Source organism: Rhinolophus ferrumequinum, chromosome 3, assembly GCF_004115265.2.
Source record: "Rhinolophus ferrumequinum isolate MPI-CBG mRhiFer1 chromosome 3, mRhiFer1_v1.p, whole genome shotgun sequence".
NCBI classification, from domain to species: domain Eukaryota; kingdom Metazoa; phylum Chordata; class Mammalia; order Chiroptera; family Rhinolophidae; genus Rhinolophus; species Rhinolophus ferrumequinum.
Window position 1 is genome coordinate 37839790 of NC_046286.1, and position 22771 is coordinate 37862560.

The 22771-nt window shown below is 36.8% G+C and overlaps 1 protein-coding gene across 3 annotated transcripts in view; it reads left to right on the plus strand.

Moving 5' to 3' along the window:
• MEI4 (meiotic double-stranded break formation protein 4) overlaps nt 1–22771 on the plus strand; it is a 187004-nt gene that overhangs the window by 61321 nt on the left and 102912 nt on the right. For all 3 annotated transcript variants that reach the window (XM_033095483.1, XM_033095493.1, XM_033095488.1), the window contains one exon: nt 10741–11276. In XM_033095483.1, the coding sequence (XP_032951374.1) occupies nt 10741–11276 (536 nt within the window). The remainder of the gene's footprint in view (nt 1–10740; nt 11277–22771) is intronic.

A 22771-nucleotide genomic window follows, 5' to 3' on the forward strand; every position in this document is an offset into this window, starting at 1 on the left:
GGTTAGAGAGGCAAGACCTCCTGAGAGAGACATATGTAAAGATATTACATATCATTTATAGAGTTTTTGTTTTGGGTTATATTTATTCATGGTTATTCATTCACTGATTAGTTGATCATTTCTTCAAAAATAAATAATAAATAATAAATAAATAAATAAATAAATAAATAAAATAAACAACCCAAAACAAACAAACCCAAAAAACGGCTATTTCTGGAGGTCCAGTGGTAGAAGATAGAAGAAATAGAATTTATATAACCATGCAGGAGGCAGATAATGACATGTAAACCAATAAGCAGAACAACTGTGTGTTAAAAGCTGTGAAGAAAATAAATGAGGGTGAAGTGATGGAATGCCTGGGGAGGGGCAGGGCTGCTCATTTAGACAGGGGTGGTCAGTGAGACTTTACTGAGAAGAGGTGTTTGAGATGACTCTTGAAGGAGCAGGGTCATCCAAGGGCCCCGAGGGCAGGAAGCAGCTTGGTGTTGCAGAAACAGGCCAGTGGCTGTAGAGCAGAGTGAGTGAGGAATAGAGAGGAGGAGGTGAGGCCAGAGAGAGAACAGGAGCGCAGATTTATGTCGGGCTTGGTCCAGTGGCATAGGCCTGACTGTAAGTACAACGGGAATCCTTTGGTGAGCATTAAGCAGGTGTTCTAAACTTCTCACTCTGGCTGTTGCATGGAATTGTAAGTGGGAGGAGGAGCAGGACTGCTGGCTAGGAGTCCGAGGCTGTCTGTGGTCCATGAGGGAAGTGAACTTACTGGCTGAGGGTAAGGCGGGAAGGAGACAGCTAGACTATATAAAGCTTTAGTTTCTGCAAAATAGAAAATAAAGTGGCAAGGTGAGTCCTGAAAAGGGAGTGGAAATCCAGCTGAACTTGGAAAGATTAAAACATGAATTAAACATGAACACGTAGCGAGGAAACAAAGACATTCTTGGAAGTTTGAAGGTGGGGAGTAGTGGAGACGGCATGAATGAGACACAGCCCACATCTCTGCTACCTAAAGAAAGCAGAACAGACATAAATTAATCTAAGATAGTGGGTTCTCATACAAGAGTCACCTGGGAAGCTTTAGTAAGTATTGATAACCTGGGTTCTACCCTCAAGATTCTGAGGTACTAGCATAGGGTGTGGTCTGGTAGTGGAGTTTTAAAAGTCTTCTAATGTACAGGTAAGGTTGAAACCCACCAGAGTGAGATCTTTCTGTATAAGTTCTTATAAACCGGGAGGTCTTGAGTCCAGCAAGAAACAAGTGAAGCAGGCCGAGTGCATGTGTTTGGGCATAGAGAAAAGCATTAGTTTTGAGACATGCTCAATTTATGAAATTCCCTTGAGATGTTCATTTAGAAAACAAGTTCCTGGAGCCCTGCCCTGGAAACACTGATTACCTGTGCCTACGAATACTTAATTTTAGTATGTTCTCCTTATGGTGATGTCGGTTGGGGAAGCATTGCACTGGGTGAAAGATCTCAGTACTTCTGATTTTGATAAAGACAGTCAAGTGCACACATCGGTGAAATGAATGTCAACCACAGTTGTCCAGCAGGGGAAACTCGGGGGACCACGTTAGCTTCAAGGTAACATCTTAGCAGTATAGATGTGAGCAGTTGGAACCCAGTGGTCAAGAGCTGAAATCAAAGCAGTGGCTCCAACGTCTTGATGGAAAACAAATTCAGACAAATTCTTTTGGAAAGAGGCTTGGTCAAGGACAGATTGGATATGTGTGGGATCTCAGCAGGCAAGGTAATTGGGGTAAGACTGCAGAGAGCTGTGTGGTTTGTCATTCACAGCACTGGGAGGCCAGTGGATGTGATGCATTGCTGACTTCAGTGATTTTATCGTTTTTACCACTTCCAGGTGGTGTTCATAACATCCATACACTGATGAATGGAAGTCATGCAGGTGGATTCATTGGCTCACTTGGCAGAGGGCTGCATTTTCATGGGGTTGATGTTATTCTGTAGGGCTGTGATATTGGCGTCATGGTGTGAGAGTCCACCATCTCTCAACTTGGTCGTGTTCGTAAAGAAATGAAGTTAGGACTGTGCTTTTTACCTGTCCTGCACATCTTTGCCCCCCATGTGACTGAATCCAAAGAGTGATTGCTTTTTCTTATCAGCTCCTAATTTTGTCCTAGTAATGCTTTTTCCTTTAGAGAAATTATTTTGTTAATTTACTCATCCGCTTTTTATTCAGTAGCTTTGGGTACAAATAGTGTGGACAGCAGACAGAGAGAGAATGTCTAAGCCCTGCCCATAAGGTCACACAATCTGTTGGGAGCAAGATCACATCACTGATTACACCCACTGAGACTCTATACTCCAGAGAAAGATACTGAGGCTCAGAGGAGAGAGGTGTTAGTTTGCCTTAGAGAATAGGACTTTTGAAAAGACTTTTGAAAGTCTTTTTGCTTAGCATAATAATCCCAATAAACTTTAATTGAAAAAAAAGGAAGGAAGGAAGAAAAGCTTTTTGGAGGAAGTTGCTGACCTTGAAAGATGGGTATGATATACAAAGCTATGGATACTAGGGTATTTCAGGCAAGAAGGAACCGTGTAAAGTACAGACATAGGAATCTACAGGCAAATGGTTTAATTTGACTGTGGCATAAGGAGCATGAAGGAGTATGTTATGGAAAATAAGATGAAAAACTAGTTGGAGCCTATTAAGAGGTGTGACAGCCAGTGGAAAACTTGCTTTATTCTCTAGGCAGCAAGGAGCCTCTGGAGATTTTCCAGAAGGAAAAGAGAAGGGAAACTTACATTGATTGCATGTGTGCTATGCATGTGCCAAGCAGTAGGCTTCCTGAGAGTGATTTCTTTAGGTTTCCTGAAAGATAGGTTTTTTAGGCAGAGTAACTGGGTAGTCATGTTTAGAAATGTTTGGAAGAGGAAGGAGATTGGAGACAAGAACCTCACTGTCATAGCCCAGATCTTACATGTAATTATATTGGCATGGAAAAAAAGAAGTGATATAAAAAAGGTTTTTCTTTATTGAATAAATATTTACTGAGCTCTTACTGGGTATTCCAGGCTCTGGATATGTCAGTAAGCCAGGCAGCCCAGGACTGTCATGGCATACTCTTTCTTGTGGGTGACACAGATTATATCAGCAGGAAATCATCAGGCAGTGACAAATGAGGTTAGGGAGTTAAAACAGGAAGGTGTGACAAAGACTAATCTGGTGTCTTCTGTAGATTGGGTGGTCAGGGAAGGCCTCTCTGAAGAAGTGACATTTAAACAGATACTTGAATCATAGGGAACCAGCCTTGAGAAAACTGGGATTGGGGGTGGAGAGAGCATTGCAGGCAGAGGGAACGTTTCATACAAAGGCCTTAAATGGAAACATATTTAGTAAATTAAAGGAAAAGAACGATGAGGCTGGATTAATATTATTTGTCAATGGAAAATATATGGGGGTCTAGGAAGGAGTCACAGTTGACTAAGGTTTCAGATGTTGGAGACAGACTAGCAGCACAGTTATCTGGGTATTGGACCAAGTGTAAATAAAGGATGTGGTTTCTTTAGGACATATGAGGTTTATAGTGCTGAGATCAAGTCATGTTGAGATACCTAGGGACTTGAGCTTGGCAGAGGAGGTAGGATTGGAGATAGAGATTTCAGAGTCATCTGCTTAAAGGAATTCTTTGAGTCTGTAAGAAGGTGGGGACATCCAGGAAGTTAGAACAGAAGAAAGCCAAAGGCACAATGATGAAACTGGTTTAAATTGGGAAACTGGAGGGTGGCTTAGGAGCGCAAGATGAGGATAACCAGGGAAGCTTAGAGTTTGGGCACTTGAAGGCGAGAGGAATTGTACTGTGAAATAGTCCTGAAGCAAGCTGACAACTACAAATACAAAACCAAATATACTGTTTTGTGAATCTCATGTAGTGAAAACAATTCAGCTAAGACATATATCATTCCATTAGCTTCTAGTGTCATGCCTTTGACATTGCTGTCTCCCTTGGTGTATTCAAAGTCAAAATTGTGGTGCAGGCTGCTAAAGTAGGATTAAACAAAACTGCAACCTCTTCTTTGTCAGCACTTCTCAAATATGCTTTGCAATAGGCTAAAATATATCCTTCCAAAGGCAGAAGACAAACAATTGCTTTGAAGTGAAACACTGTCTTTTCAGATGAATTGTGAAGTGCTTTAAAAATAGCATTTCTATTTACCCTCATCTACCACCCCTCTGCCCCTTTACCCTCTGGTAACCACTAAACTACTGTCTGTATCTATGAGTTTTTGTTTCTTTGTTTGTCTTGTTCCTTTGTTGTTTTCAGTTTTACATCCCACAAATCAGTGAAATCTTATGGTTCTCGCCTTTTTCTGGCTGACTTATTTCACTTAGCATAATAATCTCAAGATCCATCCATGATGTATTACACCTGAAACCTATATAACTTTACTAACCACAGTCACCCCAATAAACTTTAATTAAAAAAAATAATAATAAAAAAAAAAACCCAGTAAAGTTGTAAAGTCAAAAAAAAAAAATTAAAAAATAACATTTCCTGTTTGACCACCAGGTGGCGTAAACATTACTTTTAAATTTTTCAGAGCATCAGTACATGTGATTATTATTAATACTAAGAAATCACACTTGGTAGTGACAATTTATATATGCCTGTGATAATATTTAAGCGAATTGAAGAGATGCTGTTTGATTTCACTTTGAGTGTGTGTTTGTGTGTGTGTGTGTTCAACAAGTACTTAGACCACCAATCATGTAGGAGGATAGGCATCAAGCAATAGAAATACTCAGATTAGTAAACTCTTGTCTGCCCTTAAGAGTCTCTCCATTCCAGTGGGGAGTTACTAATACATTCAAAACAGGTTGATGAATGCAGTTATAGAAGTATGTATGTGTAAGGTATAAGACAGACCAGATGGGGTGTGATTTCTTCTGCTCTGGGCAGAGCAGCAAAGGTTTCACAGAGGATTTGAAGCAGGGTTAGAAGAATCAGTTCATCTTTGGGTTATAGTATAAGAATACACCATATGTATTATAGATATATATATACGTATATATATATCATCCCATTGGTTCTGTTTCTCTGGAGAGTCCTGACTAAAACATGTGCTAAAGGTAGAATCAGCATGACACGGCATTTCACTTTCTGTGGATAACAGAATTGAGAAAGGAGCCAAGGATGATCCCTTACCCCAGGCCTGGTGACCAGAGAAATAGTCCTGCGATCAGCTGAGATAGGCAGTATATAGGTCAAACATGAATTATATTATGTTTATATGTGCACTGTGTGAAGATGATTTGTTTAGTTTTATAAACATAAAGTTTATAGAACCTTTAAAGTGTACAGAAAAAGATTCCTTTTAGGTAATTGGTTCTGTAGGTATAATTTTATAAGTGAGTAGGGACTGTAGAAATGAATGACAAAAGGCATCAAAAATTGATGTGGATGTGAATATTTTGGGGAGCAGCAGAAATATATGAACTACTGATTCAGGAGTGGGCATTTCTAGGGCAGGATGTGTGGCAGGAGGGCACCGGATCTATTTTGCTGAGTATACTTGAGATTCACTCTGAAATGGTAAGTGGGATTAAGATGGAACGTAACAAATGAAAGAAGATGGAAGAATTAAGAGTTCAGTAAAGTAGAACTGAAAGTCTGTGGGATCCAATGTATAAGAGGGACTATAGGATATTTTAGACAGAATCTGTAGTTTTAATTGATCTCTTTAATTGATTATCTTACTTCATGTATTTTATATGTGATTTCACACTGCATAGTTTAGATTCTTGGTGTCTATAATCACTTAATAAAAAGATAATATTTACTGAGCATGTAATATGGTCTAGACTGCTTGATCAGTGTGTGTGTGTGTGTGTGTGTGTGTGTGTGTGTGTGTGTAATTTATTATCTTTTTACTCTAATGACAAACATGTTAGATCATATCCAGTGACTTGGAGAGAAATTACAGTCCTCATAGAAATGAGAGAGAAGCATCATGTGACTTCTGCTTCACCTTAGTCCCTCCTGGAAAACAGAATTAAAGAAAGGTGCGATAGCATGGCTTATTTTCTCTCTCTCTTTGAGTATGATGCTTTGGTATTTGTGATGAGAAAAGCCATCCAAGCAAATGAGAAGAATCTGACTGTAGTTTGTAAGACTCATTTAAAGAGACAGAGAGGTAGTTACTGTCTATTTCCATATTATATATCACTCACATAACGATGGATATTTAAAAATCTTGTTTTTATAAATAAATATCTTATTTGACCATTGTCAGGGATTGTAACCTGAAAATGTTTAATTTTCTCTAGAAAGGGTTTTTCTTTTTTCCGATTTCTCTTCTACCTTATAAAGGTATATGCAATAGTGAGACTTGCCAGTATTATTTATGTTATTAGGCAGTGAGTCCTCTCCAATATGAAAGAGCTGGGTTCCAGTGCAAACACTGCTCGTAGTCTTCGAAGTTTTCAATCATCGAGGACAAATAAGAGAGGAAATAAATTGGTTATTGGTTACAAGAGGTAGTAGATGCTATAAAAAAACGTATTATTGGCTATTTGTTAGCACGTATTCTGAGACATTTTAAATGATTACTGCAATAACCATATTCTTTCTGTCTATCTGTTCTATGTTATCTCTCTATCTAAAAATAGTTGTGATTTGATGTAAGTTGCAAGAAGTTGGTCCTGGGACATTATGAATATTAAAAGATAAGAGAAGATCTGTCACAGCCAGCAGCAAGTTGTAGCAATAAGCGTTTCTCCTGATAAGGTGTCTACTACAGATGATACCATTATTCAGTGAGACAACAAAGATGATGAGACACGAGACTTCTGCCATTCAGGAGCCCATAAGCAAGTAGAGAACACATAGAAATCGATGAATCCTATAATGGAAATGTACAGGAGCTGGTATGGAAACCCACAGGCCTCTTTGCTGTGGTTAGAAGATGATTGGACTTGGAACCGAAGAATTGGTCTCGCTCGCTCACTGTGTGGCTTTTCTCAGCCCTCTTAAATCAAGTTGAGCCTGAATTGCCTTCTCAGTAATTTAGGGATACTAATATATCTTGCAGGATTGTTGGGAATAACAATTGAATTATTTGATGAAACTACTTTGTAAAGTGAAATATGAATAGAAGATTCTTCTATTCAATTTGATAGAGTGACTTTAACAATGTAATCCGTCTTGTATAAAATCTCAGCATAGTCTTCTCTCTGTGGAGTTTATGCAATCATTTAGGGAACTGAGAGGAGAGTCCTCTCTGTGCACTTTTCCACAGTGGCATCTCCAACATATGGCCTCATCACTCTTTTCTGAGGGTGTAGAAACAAAGCAGCGAGGAAGAATGTGGGTTGGTTTTGTGTATTCCTATCCCCAGAGCACATTCTCCCTTCCAATCTGTACCTATCAGCATGTGAAGGAGATGAGATGGAGCAGTTGGGACTTGCCAACAGGCACACCAGTGAGGAGTGAAAAGCAGAAACAAGAAGGCAGCTTCTTTCTTCCCATTTTAATAGTTGGTTGAATTTATTTTATGAGACTTCCTTAAAGTCATCACCCGTGAAGTTCAGCTTGCCTTGATGGAAAATTGAGTAGGTTAATACAATATGTCAACTTCTGTTCACTTTCTTAGTGAAGCGCCAGTTTGAATTCTATAAAAAAATATAATCTATCTGAATCATTACCATGGTGGTCCCCCTTTTACTTTTGTGAGGAGTGAAATAGATGTGGTGGGAAGAAGTCATTTCAGATGTTTATCCTTGTTCATAAGAAAAAGAGACTGTCCACTGGCTTCAAACAAGCATGGTCTGCCTGTTTTAGTATAGAAATAGCCACATGCAGTTAGATGCTTTGCTGATACTTCACTCTTCTGGATACCCCACATTTTTAAACTTACTGCATTATCTCCCTAATATGGAATACAGATATTGTAGTAATAATTAGCAAGCACATATTTGCACATGTGCAATTATAGTAGACACTTGGTAAGTGAATGAACTCTTAATTAAAGATCAATTCTCTGATTTTTGCCTCATCAACTTCTAATGTGACTGAAGGACAACAGAGCAACAAATTAGATTTCCAGATATATGGTGGGGAAGGTAGAAGTTGTCACTTCCATCATTCTTCTTATGCCCTATTCAACTAGTTTCCCCCACCTTCACGTTTAAAAAAAAAAAAACATTTGGTGAGATCTCCTTTAACTTCTTATACAACATGGGTATTTTAAAAAATATCCCTGTACATTCACATCCTCTTTCTTTTAGCCTCAGAGGAAAAAAGGTACTTGCACATCACTAAGCACAACACATCCACCGAGGTCCTTGACTCAGTCTCCTCCCACCTTCTCTATGCCCCACCTAGTATTTTTATTTTTTCTAATATCTTCAGTTCTTCCTTCTTTATTTTTCTCTTCTTAGTCTATAATTGCTAAAGTTTTTCCCAATTTGTCATGCCACATTTGCCTGCAGTTACTCTCTGGTTTATACTCTCCTGATTCAAGACCTCAGAAGTGTTGGCTATTCTTCACTTACTCTCTGCCCATTCACTCTTCAGTCCATTGTACTCTGGCCTCTGTCCACCACCCTGACTGACCAAAGCTGCTATGGATACGATCACTGGTGATTTTCTAACTGGTAATTACAACATATCTTTTCAGCTCTTTATTTTGTTGGACTTCTATATTGCATGTAATTCTCCTTGAAACTGCTTCCTTGACTTTCATGGCGATCATTTTTATTCTTCTTGTATCTCTTTAATTGTTCTTTCTCTGTCTCCTTGATGATTGTGTTTTCTCTACTTAACCCTCAAATACTGATACTCCTCAGCATCCCTCTGTGATCCTCTGTTCTACTCACTGCTCATCCTCTCCCCAAATGATCATAACCATTTTCATTATTTCAGATACCACCTATACACCGATGCCTCCTAAATGTATTTTCACGGTAGACTTTTTCCCCACCCTTAGGCTCTTGTGGCCAATTTCCAGGTGAACATTTTTGCCTCGATTTTTTCCAGTTGCGTCACAGTTTACATGACCATACCTGAACTTTTCATCATTTCTCCTAAGCCAGTTCTTCTGTCTGTATTTTTACCGTTTAGGTTAGTAGCACCATCAGTCTACCTGGTTACCTAAGTTAGCACCGTGGGATGCATTTATTAATCCTTCTACTGCACTGTCCACACTCAGTCAGCCGGTTTCCAGATTATATTTTGATGGTTTATATTTATTTTCCTGGTCAATCCATTCCTTTCCCTCTACTGCAACTACTTGGTTCATTTCTCTCATCACCTGATGTTTGGACTTCTAACTGATCTTGAAATGTCTCATTGTACGCTCCCCGAATCTGCCCTTCATACAGCCAACAGAGTGATTTGTGAAATGAAAATAAGACCATTTCACTTTTCTGCATTACACTGTTTAGTGTCTTATTCCTGCTTCCATTGCTGATAGCAATATTTCTCAAATTTGTTTTCATAGATATATGCATGTGCTTTAGAATGTTCAATGAGAACTTTCCAATTTTGTGCATACTTTTATTGATAATCATTTTACAAACAACATCGTTATTTGTGATTATGATGGCATCTCTGTCAAAGAATGACCTAAAGTTGCTAGGTTAAGTCTTAACTGCAGAATTTCTCAGCCAATGTCAGAAGATTCTAGTGATTATAGACATAGTTTCAAGGATTTATGAGATTGATAGATGATAGATATTCAATAATAAGTACACATACATACATAAATTGTTTATATACAGGGGTGCCAAAAAAATGTATACACATTTTAAAAAAAGGAAAAAACTGTATTAATTGGTCATACTCAATATATACCAATAACAAAAGATGAATACAGTCACGTTTGACTTCTGCAATTATAAGAGGTGCTCAAAGTGGTATCATCAGCATCCAGACACTTCTGATTACAGCAAACTACTGCTTGAGCATAGGTAACATAACTTAAAATGTGTATACATTTTTTTGGCACCCCTGATATATTTATTTTTGTATATCAAGTATACGTGTGGGTATGTATATAATTTTTCCAAAGGGATCTTGCATTATTCAAGTTTGAATTACACTCTACACTCTATAAATTCTAAGGTCTTTAATACATTTTTTAAAGATCTTTTATGACCTGGCCTCTACATATTTCCCTATCTTCATCAGTTGTCCTGTATTTTCTGTAAAAGGAACATCAAACTACTAGTGGGTCTTTATATACACAAAGGCTTTTGTGCTTACCCCTTTGGTACATGGACTTCTCTTGTCTCCCTCCATTCCCCTTTTAATTTTTACGTATGTTTTACAAGGAAGTTCCACCCTCTCCTCTTCCCAGAATGCATTAAGCTAACAGGGTCCTCCTATCTTCACAGTACCCTGAGCAAATATCTATCTCTAGATACACTCTATGGCTTTATAGTTACCTCTCGGAATCTGCACCACATGGTGGCGTCCTTCAGGTCTTATGGTTTCTCCTCTGTATCTATCTTTCCAGCATGGCACAGAGTTGAATGAAAGATAGTGACATGGGTAAATCACCTTTGCTTTCTACCAGTAAAGATAAAGATCTTTTCTATAGTCAGCCCAAGTAACTTCTTTCAGTTTTTCCTCTATTCAGTTTTTACACTACTGTTTAAAAATGTCTCATATGTATTTGCATGCTTCATTGAGTATTTTAAGTTATAAAGATCAATGCCTAGTTTTTATATGAAAATATTTTAGCTACCAAAAGATGACGCTTATATTCCTTTCTATTTCAGGAGACCCATCTTCCCAGTTGCAGACTCAAGAATCTGGAAGTTCTGAAAGTACAGTAACGGTGCTAGAAGATTCAGGATGTGATTTATCACATGAGCAGAAAACTGAATCTTCAGAGATGTCACAGCATTTTGTGGGGAGCTGCACCCCCACGCTCTTTCCACCACTGCCCATTGTGAAAAAACATAGCGCTACTCCAGAAAATCCTCTGTCTTCTCACATGCAATTCCTGCAACATCTACTTGAACTGAAGAACTGGACAGAATCAGAGAGCCTAAAAACAGACTTAAGCCACTTTGAAAACAACTCTTCCACGGTGTCTGATTCTGTTTTTCAGTTGCTAGATGGCCTGATCACTTTTTACCGTGAACCCAAATTTCCTTTTTCAAACTTTTGTATTGAAGCTGTTGATACTTTAGCTAGACTGATCAGTGACTGTAACTTATCTAATCATATTCTTAAAAAGTGTTCCAAGAAGTTGGAAGAATTTGAGAAAACTCTGCTACAGATTATTTTAAGGAACAACCACATAAATCGGGTAAGTAATAAATCTCTTCCATTCATGAAATAATATGTCATTTTTTGGGTGAACATTTCCATGGGACAATGTCTGTTGCTTTGTGGCTCAGTTTTTAGCTGGACCTTTTGCAGGTTTTACCCATTATCACGTCTCTACCTCTGGCCTCTGATTGCTACATAGATGCCTGTGCTTCAAGTGTGGGCCTTTTTACTTTGAATTACCTTTTCTGTACTTTACCAGTATCCTTGGATTCTTCTCCTCTTTTGTTTTGTCTTGCCTACATTTATTTTCTGTTGCTCAAAAAGTCTCAGTATTTTTTCAAAATACCATTAACATTTATGATTTCCCAATCTATAACTTCTATGAGTGTTAAATTCCTCATGATAGATTTCCTTATTGTATTGAATTTCTTCTTTTTCTGGCATTGAATAGCAAATGCCTGGGAACCAAAGAATATTTTTCTCTTCCTTTAGAATTTCTCACGTAAGTGGCATAATACCCCATGGACCCTCTACAGATGATGTGGACTGATTGAATAAATTGGCTGAGGAACACATAATATATGGCTTTATTATAGACGTTGTTTTTTTTTTTTTTTTAATTTAACGTGGATTAGAATGGTTGACTCACATTTTTTCCCCCACAATGACATTGAAGTAGCTTGAAGTTTTTCTGTTGTTTGCTCTTGAGACATTGTGGAGAGTTTCTTTTTTGTGTTACTTTCTATCTCCCCCACAATCTGCTCCTTTGGGAGACTCCAAATGCCTTCACATTTTAACCCTTTTTAACTGACTACTGAAAATATCACAGAGGAGACTAAAAGGTCTATCTGACTTTTAGTCTTACCTATATTTACCTATAGGTATTATATTTACCTAATACTTACCTATATCAGTATTACCTATATTTCTCTTTAGGAAAAAAGATTGTCAGAGTTTGTTTCTTTTGATATATCATTGTTAAGCGTTTGTCCTCAGTGCCATTATCTAATAATCAGAGTTTTTGTACAGTATACACTTTACCTAAATTTTCAAATCTCTGAAAAAATTTGAACTAATAACCTAATTTGTTGCACATACATCTGTTCCTTCCTTCTCTCTTAAGGTGTGATTTGATCAGTGTATTATAGAAAAAACTACAATTAAGCTTTTGGAATTTGTGAAAGATACTGAATTTGATGTCTGGGAAACCATTTTTTTCTACTTGATATGATCAATCAGGAATTAAATATAATATTTTTCATAGAAGCCTTTGAGATTTGTATTTTGTTTATTAACCATCAATGAATACCTCAAATACTTAATAGTCCTTAATCTTTTTTTTGCATATTTTTGCTTCTTTTAAAGCTACTTTAAACAGGTTTCATGTAACGTGGAACCTTTTAGATGCTGGCATTTATATTCCTTATCAATTACCAGATGATGCAAATATTTTTTCAGTCTAGTCTTTCTTTTGCTTAATGATTGGTCTATTCAAGAGTAGCCTTGGAAATTGTATGGAAGTAAAGGAGTGGGTAGAAAAAGCTTGTGATGATACACATGGGTCTGAAGTGTATTTTCTATAACACTTTTCATGTTGCAAGCTACTGGTGAATAGTTGGTCAGCAGTGGAAGAATAAGTAAGTGAATGGCTTTGGTCCTTTCTTGGATAGGTAAATGATGCATTTAGAGAAAGTAGAATTATAAAGTAGTATACTTCATTTACAGTTAGGATGATGATTCACAATTTTTAATGATAGTCTCCCTAGGGATTTGTTTTTCTCCTCAGTGAAAGCAACTTAGATAAAATCATTCAAATTTGTGTCACTGTTGTCACCATCACCATTATTACCAACCTTATCCATCTCCCAGATATGTTCACAAAGCTTCTTTATTAGAAACATTAATGATTGCTCTTTATAAATGCTTTTCTGTCTTTTTTAGTTTTCCTTGAGTAATAAGCAAGTCCTCAAGAAAGAATATATTCTGATATGAATATAGAATAGTTCATATTATTGCATTTTTATTGATACTACTCTTGATTGATTAAAACAAAATACCATAGTTTAGAGGGAAAAAAAAAACTGCTTCTTTGGAAAAACTTGTTTCCACAGATTGGAAGTATTTAATTAAATTTATTGCTTAAAAACTTGAACCCTGCTATTGATTTCATTAAAGTGATCTATGTTTGTGCAATGTGATAGGAAAAGATGTGGTATGACTACTCTGGTATTCTGATGGAGAGATTTCATGTATTTATAATTCACAAATAGCCAGGTTTTAAATAAAATATAAATCTTCAACATGTTCTCAATACATTTAGTAGTTAAATCATTCTGACCTAACTTCGTTTTTCTTTAATAATCAATAAGAACTTTGTATCTTTCAAAACCTTGAGGTCATCATTGTGAATATGAGTTATGTCAGGGCTGAATGTATTCACGATAGGAAGACTGAAATGAAATATCCTGGAATTGTTTTAAGTAATTCGCTGATATAGCTTGGTTGAAATTATGAATAAATTTAGGGAAATATATGATTTGTGACTTTCAGATTTGGATAAATCCTATTTATTTTTGTGCTATTTTAGGAACTTTATATATTTATTTAATAATACATTTTCTAGGAATTATCTTAGACCAGTATCTATACAGAAGTCCCCCCTTATCCGCAGTTTTGCCTTCCATGTTTTCAGTTACCTATAGTCAACCACGGTCCAAAATAAATGGAAAACTCTAGAAGTAAACAGTTCATAAGTTTTAAATAGGGCACTGTTTTGAATAGCATGATGAAATCTTACCCCATTCAAGATGGGGATCACCTCTGTCCAGCACCCACGCTGTATATGCTACTCACCTGTTACTACCTCAGTAGCCATCTGAGTGTCAGATCGATCATTGTGGTATCACGGTGTTTGTGTTCAAGTAACCCTTACAGTATCTAACGCTATGTCACAATGCTCACATCATACACCTCATTCCGTCTCATCACATACCGTTGTATCAATCTCTCTTCACCACAAGAAGAAGGGTGAGTATAGTTCAGTAAGATGTTTTAAGATAGAGAGATGACATTCACATAACTTTTTTACAGTATATTGTAATATTTGTTCTTTTATTAGTGATTGTTGTTAATCTCTCACTGTGCTTAATTTGTAAATTAAACTTTATCATAGGTATGTATAGGAAAAAACATAGTATACATAGGGTTTGGAACTACCCACGGTTTCAGGCATCCACTGGGGCTCTTGGAACAAATCCCCTATGGATAAGTGGGGCTTCCTATATTATATTTTAAGATAACCATTAGGTGGGATTAGATGTTATAATCTACAATGACATACTTTACATATAAGAAGATGTGTTTCTTGAAACCAGGTGGCTTAACAGAGGTCTGCACTAGACCCAGGAAGCAGTCCTGACTGGTTTGGACCAAGTTGTCCTTTACTTGCAGGCCCCATGTGGCACCTTCCTCCCCTGCCTGTGTACTTGCTTGGAGTCAGGAGTATTCACCTTTGTGGTGTCTGGTGTCCTTTGTTTGACTGACAGTCTGACCTTTTCTACATTTCCAGACCTCAAAATGTGTTGATTTATATGATTACAAGAAGCATGAGCTAATGTAGCATTGTACTGCCACCTATTTTTTTACAGGCCAGGCTGCTATCATAGAAGTGTAACACTAGAATGCTTACGCTTCTATTTACATTTTGCAGTGCTATCTTTGTCTTAAATTTTCACTTATTTTAAGAGATGGGGGTGATTACATTAAGTTAAATATAAAATATCTATAGTTCGCATTGTACTTTTAGGTAGTTAGCATAGGTTGCTAAATCTTAGAGATATAATAGTGAGTTACTTAGAAAATATGCTCTTCATATTTCTTATTTTTTAAAAAAAACTATAAAACAAGTCTTGGACATATTCGTTGTGAAATTGAAAAAAAACATTTGAGTGCCAACTAGACATAAAATTAGACTATTTTGTATGTATGATGAACAGAGTAATGGTCCCCCAAAGACGTTCACACCCTGTTCCCTGGATTTGTGAATATGTTATGTTACGTGACCAGTACTCACAAGGATCCTTGCAAGTGAAAGTAGACAGAGTCAGTGTCAAAATGAGAAATTTGCTTTAAGATGGAGGAAGGGCGACGAGCCAAGAAATGCAGGTTGGAAAGGCAAAGAAATTGATTCTTCTCTGGAGCCTCCACCTCCACAGGAAACTTAGGCCTGCCAACACTTTCTTTCTGGCCCAGTGAGACCCACTTCAGACTTCTGACCTCTAGAACTATAATTAAATAAATTTGTGTTGTTTGAATCCATTAAGTTTGTGGTAGCTTGATATAGCAACAACAGGAAATAATACAGCGTGTTTACCATTTATACTGTTTTCACATCCATTAACTCATTATACATTTTATATAATAACTGTGATATAGGCATGGTTGCCATTCTTATTTCCAATTAATAGATGAGAAAAATGAGGCTCAGAGAGAGTTGCCCACAGCCACAAAGCTAGTTAATAACACTGTGAACACTACCGTGTTTCCCTGAAAATAAGACCTTGCCGGACAATCAGTTTTAATGCGTCTTTTGGAGCAAAAATTAATATAAGACCCGATCTTATTTTACTATAATATAAGACCAGGTATAATATAATAATATAATATAATATATAATATAATAAATATCGAGTATAATATACTATAATATAATAAATACTGGAACTTATATTAACTTTAGCTCCAAAAGACTCAGTAGAGCTAATTGTCAGGGTAGGTCTTATTTTCAGGGAAACACGGTAGCACCTGGTATTAGAGTTGAATGTGGCTATGCTTTCCCTCTTTATTCTCTCTCCTCACTATCCTCAAATTTAATAAAACTGACCCAGATTATAGGATTTGTGCAGCTATCATTTATATAATCCTCCATTCCCCACCATATGCTTCTTCCTTCCTCTCTAGATTCCTGCAGTAGCCCACTGTCAGATTCCTAACTCATGTGATTCTCCTCTAATACATCAACCTCACCATTGTAAAAGTGATCTTTAAAAAATGTTGTGAATCCTTCTGAGACTCCTCATGAATTTAAAAGAAAGAACACATTCTTCACCATAGCCCATAATGCTGTTCCCTACCTGGCCCCCATCCAGCCTCTTTGGCATTCTCTTTCTCCATTTCCTCCTAAGCACTTCACCCCAGTCAGACAAATTATCTGTAGTTTTCTCAGTACTTTCTATTCTATCCCTCCCCTCTGTGTCTTAGTACTGTCAGTTCCTTGGCTTAGAAGACCCTTCTTCCATCTGGCTAATTCTACCTGTTCGTACAAACTGAGCTCTTGGATTAGCTCCTCAAAGAAACCTTCCCTCCTACCCTACTTCAGTCTTCCTTTCCTTTGCTAATTAAATATCTCTCACGTAAATTCATCATAGTGCACATCATACTGTACAGTAGCTAGTGACTTATTTTTATCCTCCATTAGAAATCAGAGTCTTCGTGGCCATATGCCATGCGTTACTCAGTTTATATCCTCAGTGCTCAACACGGGGCCTGGTAGTGGGTTTGGGCATCTCGTTATAACCTGGTGAGGGTGGAAGTGCAGGCTCCACACTTCGCCTTTGCTTGTGTAGCTGGGGTGGGCCACAGTTTTTCTCTGTGGCATTTGGCAGCATTAGGGAGGTGATTGTTTTACGGTTTTCCATTTTGCTAGGCTGCCTTTTAAATTTTGCTCCCTCCCCATTGGATAGAGGGAGCAGGCTTTGTTACTGTTGTTTATTTTTATTTTTGTCCATCTCCGTTGGCATTTCTGGGTTATTGGCTTTTTTAGCTCCAAATATGAGGCAAAAGGAAAACCAGGAAACTCACCACTTTGTCCTTCCTTTGGTCAAAGGTCCATAGCCCTCCCACTTGTCAATCTTATTAGGTTTGCCTTATATATAAAATGCCCAGGGTTTTTAGTTGTACTTAGTGAGAGGAATAGAGACACATATTCCTGGAAGTGGAAACCTCTGCATGTATTTTTTAAAGTCGAATAACAATCCATACTTATAATAGTTAGCCCTGCTGCACCCAGACCCTTAGTAACACCCCTCCGAGACCAGCACCACCAGATCTTTATTCCTGTTCTGCTAACATTTACACATGTCTTTAAATAAAAAGCTTACATTGCTATTTCTCAGGTTATTTCTTTTATCTGTTCACTTTGTATCATGGAAGATAAAAATGTATGTGATATATAGATGACCTCTTCGACCTACTCTCCAAACATAGTTTTTATTATAATATTTTGGTTAAATCAGGATTACATACTTATAATATGAAACTTTTTAGCACTGAGACATAATATACAATGACTTTATTTCCTTTTTCTACGACTTTTGATTTTTTTCCTAAAGATTAATTTTTTTATTTGCTTAGTATTCTATGTACCTATAATTGACCCTTTGATAGTGTCGTAAATATCCTCCCAGTATGGCCAAACAAATGAATTCATTTATCATTTCCTTTTTTTTTTTTTCCAAAGACATGGAACCCTCTATCTTCCTGTTCTAATCTGGACTGGTGTTCCCTGTGTCTGCTGCTCAGCTTTACTCCAGGAACTTTTTCTTTTCATCACCACCCTGGGAATTCCCTCTGCTGCTTTCTTGTGCTGTAGCTCATAGTCCCTGGGTCTCATATATTTATTTTCTTGGTTTACAACTTCATTTAGGTGATGCATATTCTTGACGACCTCAGTAAGAATAGGTTCATAGGATGTACAATTTTAAAATATTTGTTTGCTTAAAACATTTTATTTTAACTTTAAACTTTATTGATGGATTAGTATAGATTTCCAGGTAGGAAATCATTTTTCCACAGACATTAAGACATTTTTCTACTAACTTCTGTAATTGCAGTATTTCTAATTCTGATTTTAATTCCTTGAATGTTATCTATTCCCTACCCTGGAGTACCCCCAGAGCATTTAGGATCTCTCTTCTTCCCATTGCTTTATAACTACAAGATGGTGTACCTCAATGTGGATCTTTTGAAATCCCTGTTCATGAGTCATTGGTGGGTCTTTGAATCTGATATTTCATTCTTCAATTCTGAAAAAAAAAAATATTTTTTTTTCTCATATACTTATGCTTTCTATCTTCTCTGTTCCCTTTTTCTAGACTACCTCTTAGTCTGATCGTCTAAATTACTTATCTTTTTCTCTTGTATTGTTTATTCTTTTTATTCTTGGTTTTCCTGGCAGATTTCCTTAATGTCTTCTTCTAGCCATTCTATCGACATTTTTATTTCTGCTGAAATATTTTCAGTTTCTGTGAGTTCTTATTGCTTTGATTGTAGCTTTTTATAGCTCCCCATTCTTGTTTTCTATGCAATAAGATATAAAATGTTTATGTTTTCTTTGTTCGCTGCATTACCTCTATTTTTTTTCTGGTCTTGATTTGGCCATCTCAATTGATCATAGTTTTGCATTTATTTGAGGCTCTCCAGTGCCTTGAACTAATCTGGAAAGATGGATAAGATTTAAGATGGTCACCTCACAGATAACTTGTGGGAGGGTGCTGGGGGAGGGCACACAAACTGCTTCAACAGAGACAATGAAGCAGGGAGAGCCCTGGAATTGCCACAGGTTTTGGGGGTTTGGTTGGGAAGGTATAGAGCTTGGCAAGGAATGAACCTAATGTGATGGATATAGGCCAAGTAATGAAGATTCTTGTATGTTTTGTTAAATACTTGAGTTTCTTCTGCAGGCCGAAAGTCATAAGGTATACAATTTAAAATTGCATTCACAATTTTGTGTGTGGGAGTATGGGCTCTTTTTTCTAAGAAAGCGCTTATAGAATCATGCGATTTTGAAAGGATACTAGAGCACCAAGAGTAAATCGCATCCGGTAAATCACTGTGACTGATTGGCACACCCTTCCCAAATAAATATCTTCTTCTCATCCAAATTCTACCCACGTTTCAAAACATGGTTCAAATCTCACTTCACTAATAAATTCTTTCTTATCAATTTGATCCTGAAATAGGCTCCTCTTCTGAATTTCTGTAGTGATGATTGCCAACATAATTCACTTTTCAATTTGCCATATGCTGTCTTCTTTCAGCTTATCTAGTATGGCTCAGATTTTAAATATATATATATATATATATATATATATATATATATATATATATATATATATATATATATATTATTGGGCTTTTCAAATGTTTTTATCACAGAGATTAATAGCTTAAGTTAGAATCCTAAAATTTTTATTTACTAGAGGTGATGTTAGACAAGTTAACTAACCTCAAGTTCCACATCTATAAAATGGAGATCATAAATATGACTATTACATAACTTACAGGGTTGTTGCGAATTTTCAGTGCTTAGCAAATGCAGATGAAGTGCTTAGCATATTTGGTATCATATATGTCCTTAATAAATGTTTCTTGTTATTACTCTTCTTGAGGAAGGGGCCATATCCTGTTTTCTCCACTATTATGCTAGAATGCTGAGCTCATAAGAAGAACAAAATGAAGTATTTTTTTGAATTGAAAACAAGACAGTGGAAATAAACAAGTTATGCTTCATGTGCCCCCATACATTTAAATAGCATCTTCTGACTTTTGATCAAGTTTTTGTGTATAGAACATTCCTCAGCAGGAGTTTTGTCTTACTGACACTGTAATGGCATTCCTGAAGCGCCTCCATGTACCAGGTAGCCGGATATCACCTTATGATGCTTCCACAGCCACAACTTCCCACTGACTGATGAGCTTACTAGTCATCATGGATTTTTTTTTCTTTCTATTTTAATTACAGAAAATCCACTGTAAATTAAATATTTGAATGTCATGGTTTCACTTACTCTTTGCACGGATCCTTTCCTGTAGAGCTGTCTGGTGCTGCATCTCTGATCGAGGATCTTGTAGTTGGTGATTCCCTCCCTGACTGTCACTTTTGCTTAGATCACCAATGACGTGGCTGGGAGGCAATGTCTGAAAATACGGTTCACGAAATGAGATGTCTTTTTTTCACCGATGTGTGTACCTCTTAGTTGTATCTTAAAGCTCATTTATGCCATAATGATGTCAACCAGTAAAACATATTAACGTTTAAATTTAATTCTATTTAGGTAGCACCATCAGTTACATATTCCTCTGTTGTGAGTTAGGACATAATAATGAGATAGGTTTTTGCTCCTGTGCTGACTTTCCTAAAAGCCTTATCCTCTGCTGTGTTTGTTTTCGTCATAGGTGTTCATCAGTTTCTGAAAGTTTGCCTCAGGATTTTTTTTAACTTTGTTTTTTATTAAAGTATAGTTTACATACAATATCATATTAGTTTCACATGTGCAACACAGGGATTCAACATTTATGTACCTTACGATGTGATCATAAGTCTAGCAACCATCTGTCACCATACAAAGTTATTATAACATTATTGACTATTTTCCCTATGCTGTATATTACATCCCCATGACTTTTTTATTTTAAGTGGAAGTTTGTACCTCTTATTTGAACATAGGGGTGCATATGTCTTTTCAAATTAGTGTTTTCATATTCTTCAGATAAATACCCAGGAGTGGATTTGCTGAGTCATATGGTAGTCTCTTCTTAACTTCTTGAAGAACCACTATACTGTTTTTCATAGCGGATGCACCAATTTACAATTCCACTAACAGTGTTCATAGTTCCTTTTTCTCCACATCCTCGCTAACACTGGTTGTTGAATTTTTCTTAACCATTCTAACAAGTGTGAGGTGATATCTCATTGTGGTTTTGATTTCATTTCCCTTATGATTAGTTATGTTGAGCAACATTTCAGGTCTGTTGGCCGTCTGCATGTCTTCTTTGGAGAAATGTCACTTCAGGTCTTTTGATCTTTTTTTAATGGATTTTTATTTTTTGATGTTGAGTTGTATGTTTTCTTTATATATTTTGGATATTAATTTTAATATATCATTTGTAAATATCTTCTCTCATTCAGTAGGCTTTCTTTTTGTTTTGGTGAAGTTTTCCTTTGCTGTGAAAAAGCTTTTTAGTTTGATTTAGTTTCATTTGTATATTTTTGCTTTTGTTGCCCTTGCATGAGAAGACTTAACCAAAAAAAATACTGCCAAGACTCACATCAAATAGTTTACTGCCTATATTTTCTTCTAGGAGTTTTATGGTGTCAGGTCTTACATTTAATTCTTTAATCCATTTTGAGCTTCTTTTTGGATATGGTATTAGAAAATGGTCCAGCTTTCCTTTCTGCATATATCTATCCAGTTTTCCAAACACCATTTATTGAAGAGACTATTTTTCCCCATTGTATATTCCTGCCTCCTTTGTCATATAGTAATTAACTATATAATTAACTATATAATTACTTAGTTATTTTTCAAATGCCTATGATCCATCCACATCAGTGCAGTTAGATATCCCAAGAATTTTGTGTACTACTCTCCCCATAGCATGTGAATGTTTACTCCTATATAAAGTTAAAATCTTACTACTTGAAATATGGTCCAAGGACCTGCCGTGTTGACATTATGTGGGAGCTTGTTAGAAATTCAAAATCTCAAACCCCATCCCATATCTACAGAATCTGATTCTGCATTTTAACAAGCTCCCCAGGTAATCCAGATACACATTAAAGTTTGAGAAGCACTGCATTAAACGACAATCTTTGATGCTAACTCCCCATAGATTAAGGCCTACATTTATTGAATTCTTGCTAAGTGTTTTTCATAGCTCATTTTACTTAATCCTTAAAACAACCCAGGAAAGAGGTATTTTTATTATCCTTATTTTACGGATGGAGAAATGAGACATAAGGAAGTGAATAACTTTCCCATGAGCATAGTCAGGTAGAACCTGGATCTAACCCACGCAGTCCTACTCAAGAAGCTCCACTCTTAAATGAGACAGTAGCTATCTTCCCCAAACTATGGTTTCCCTAACCCCAGCTCCTAGGAGCCCGGTGCCTTGTGTTCACCAGCGTGGTGTCTATCATTTAAGCTCAGAGCATCTCTTTCTTCCCCATACCCTAACTGGAGACGTCTTTGAGAGGAATATTTATTATGCTTTCTCTCTGTCCTGCTAACCGAAGGGTTTGTGAGCTACATGCACGGATTTCCTGCCTGTTGTGGGTCAGCCCCAAGGAGACCTAAGCGACTGGGGAAGATGCAGAATGGAGAGAGAGGGGGCAGTTTTATGACTGGTCTAAAATCTGGAGTTTAGAATTCCCGTAGGAAATAAAAGTCAAACTATTGGTTAGGGTTAAGGGAGAGATGAGAGATGAGGTGAGAGCCTGTGTCCCTTTCTGCACAGGCACCTAAAACAGTGAAAGTAGATGAGTGTTTAGTATCAGTTTAAGACATCATGTGATTTTACCTTTATGGAAAAGGATTTCCATCTCAGAAAAATTCTTCTTCATCTACTAAGGAGGTTAAAGCAGCTTTCAGTCATAAAATAAACTGTACATACTTAAAATACACAATTAGATAAATTCTACTCTGTTTTGTCTGAAATACTTTTTGCAGGAGGCAAACACCCTTATTCCACAAA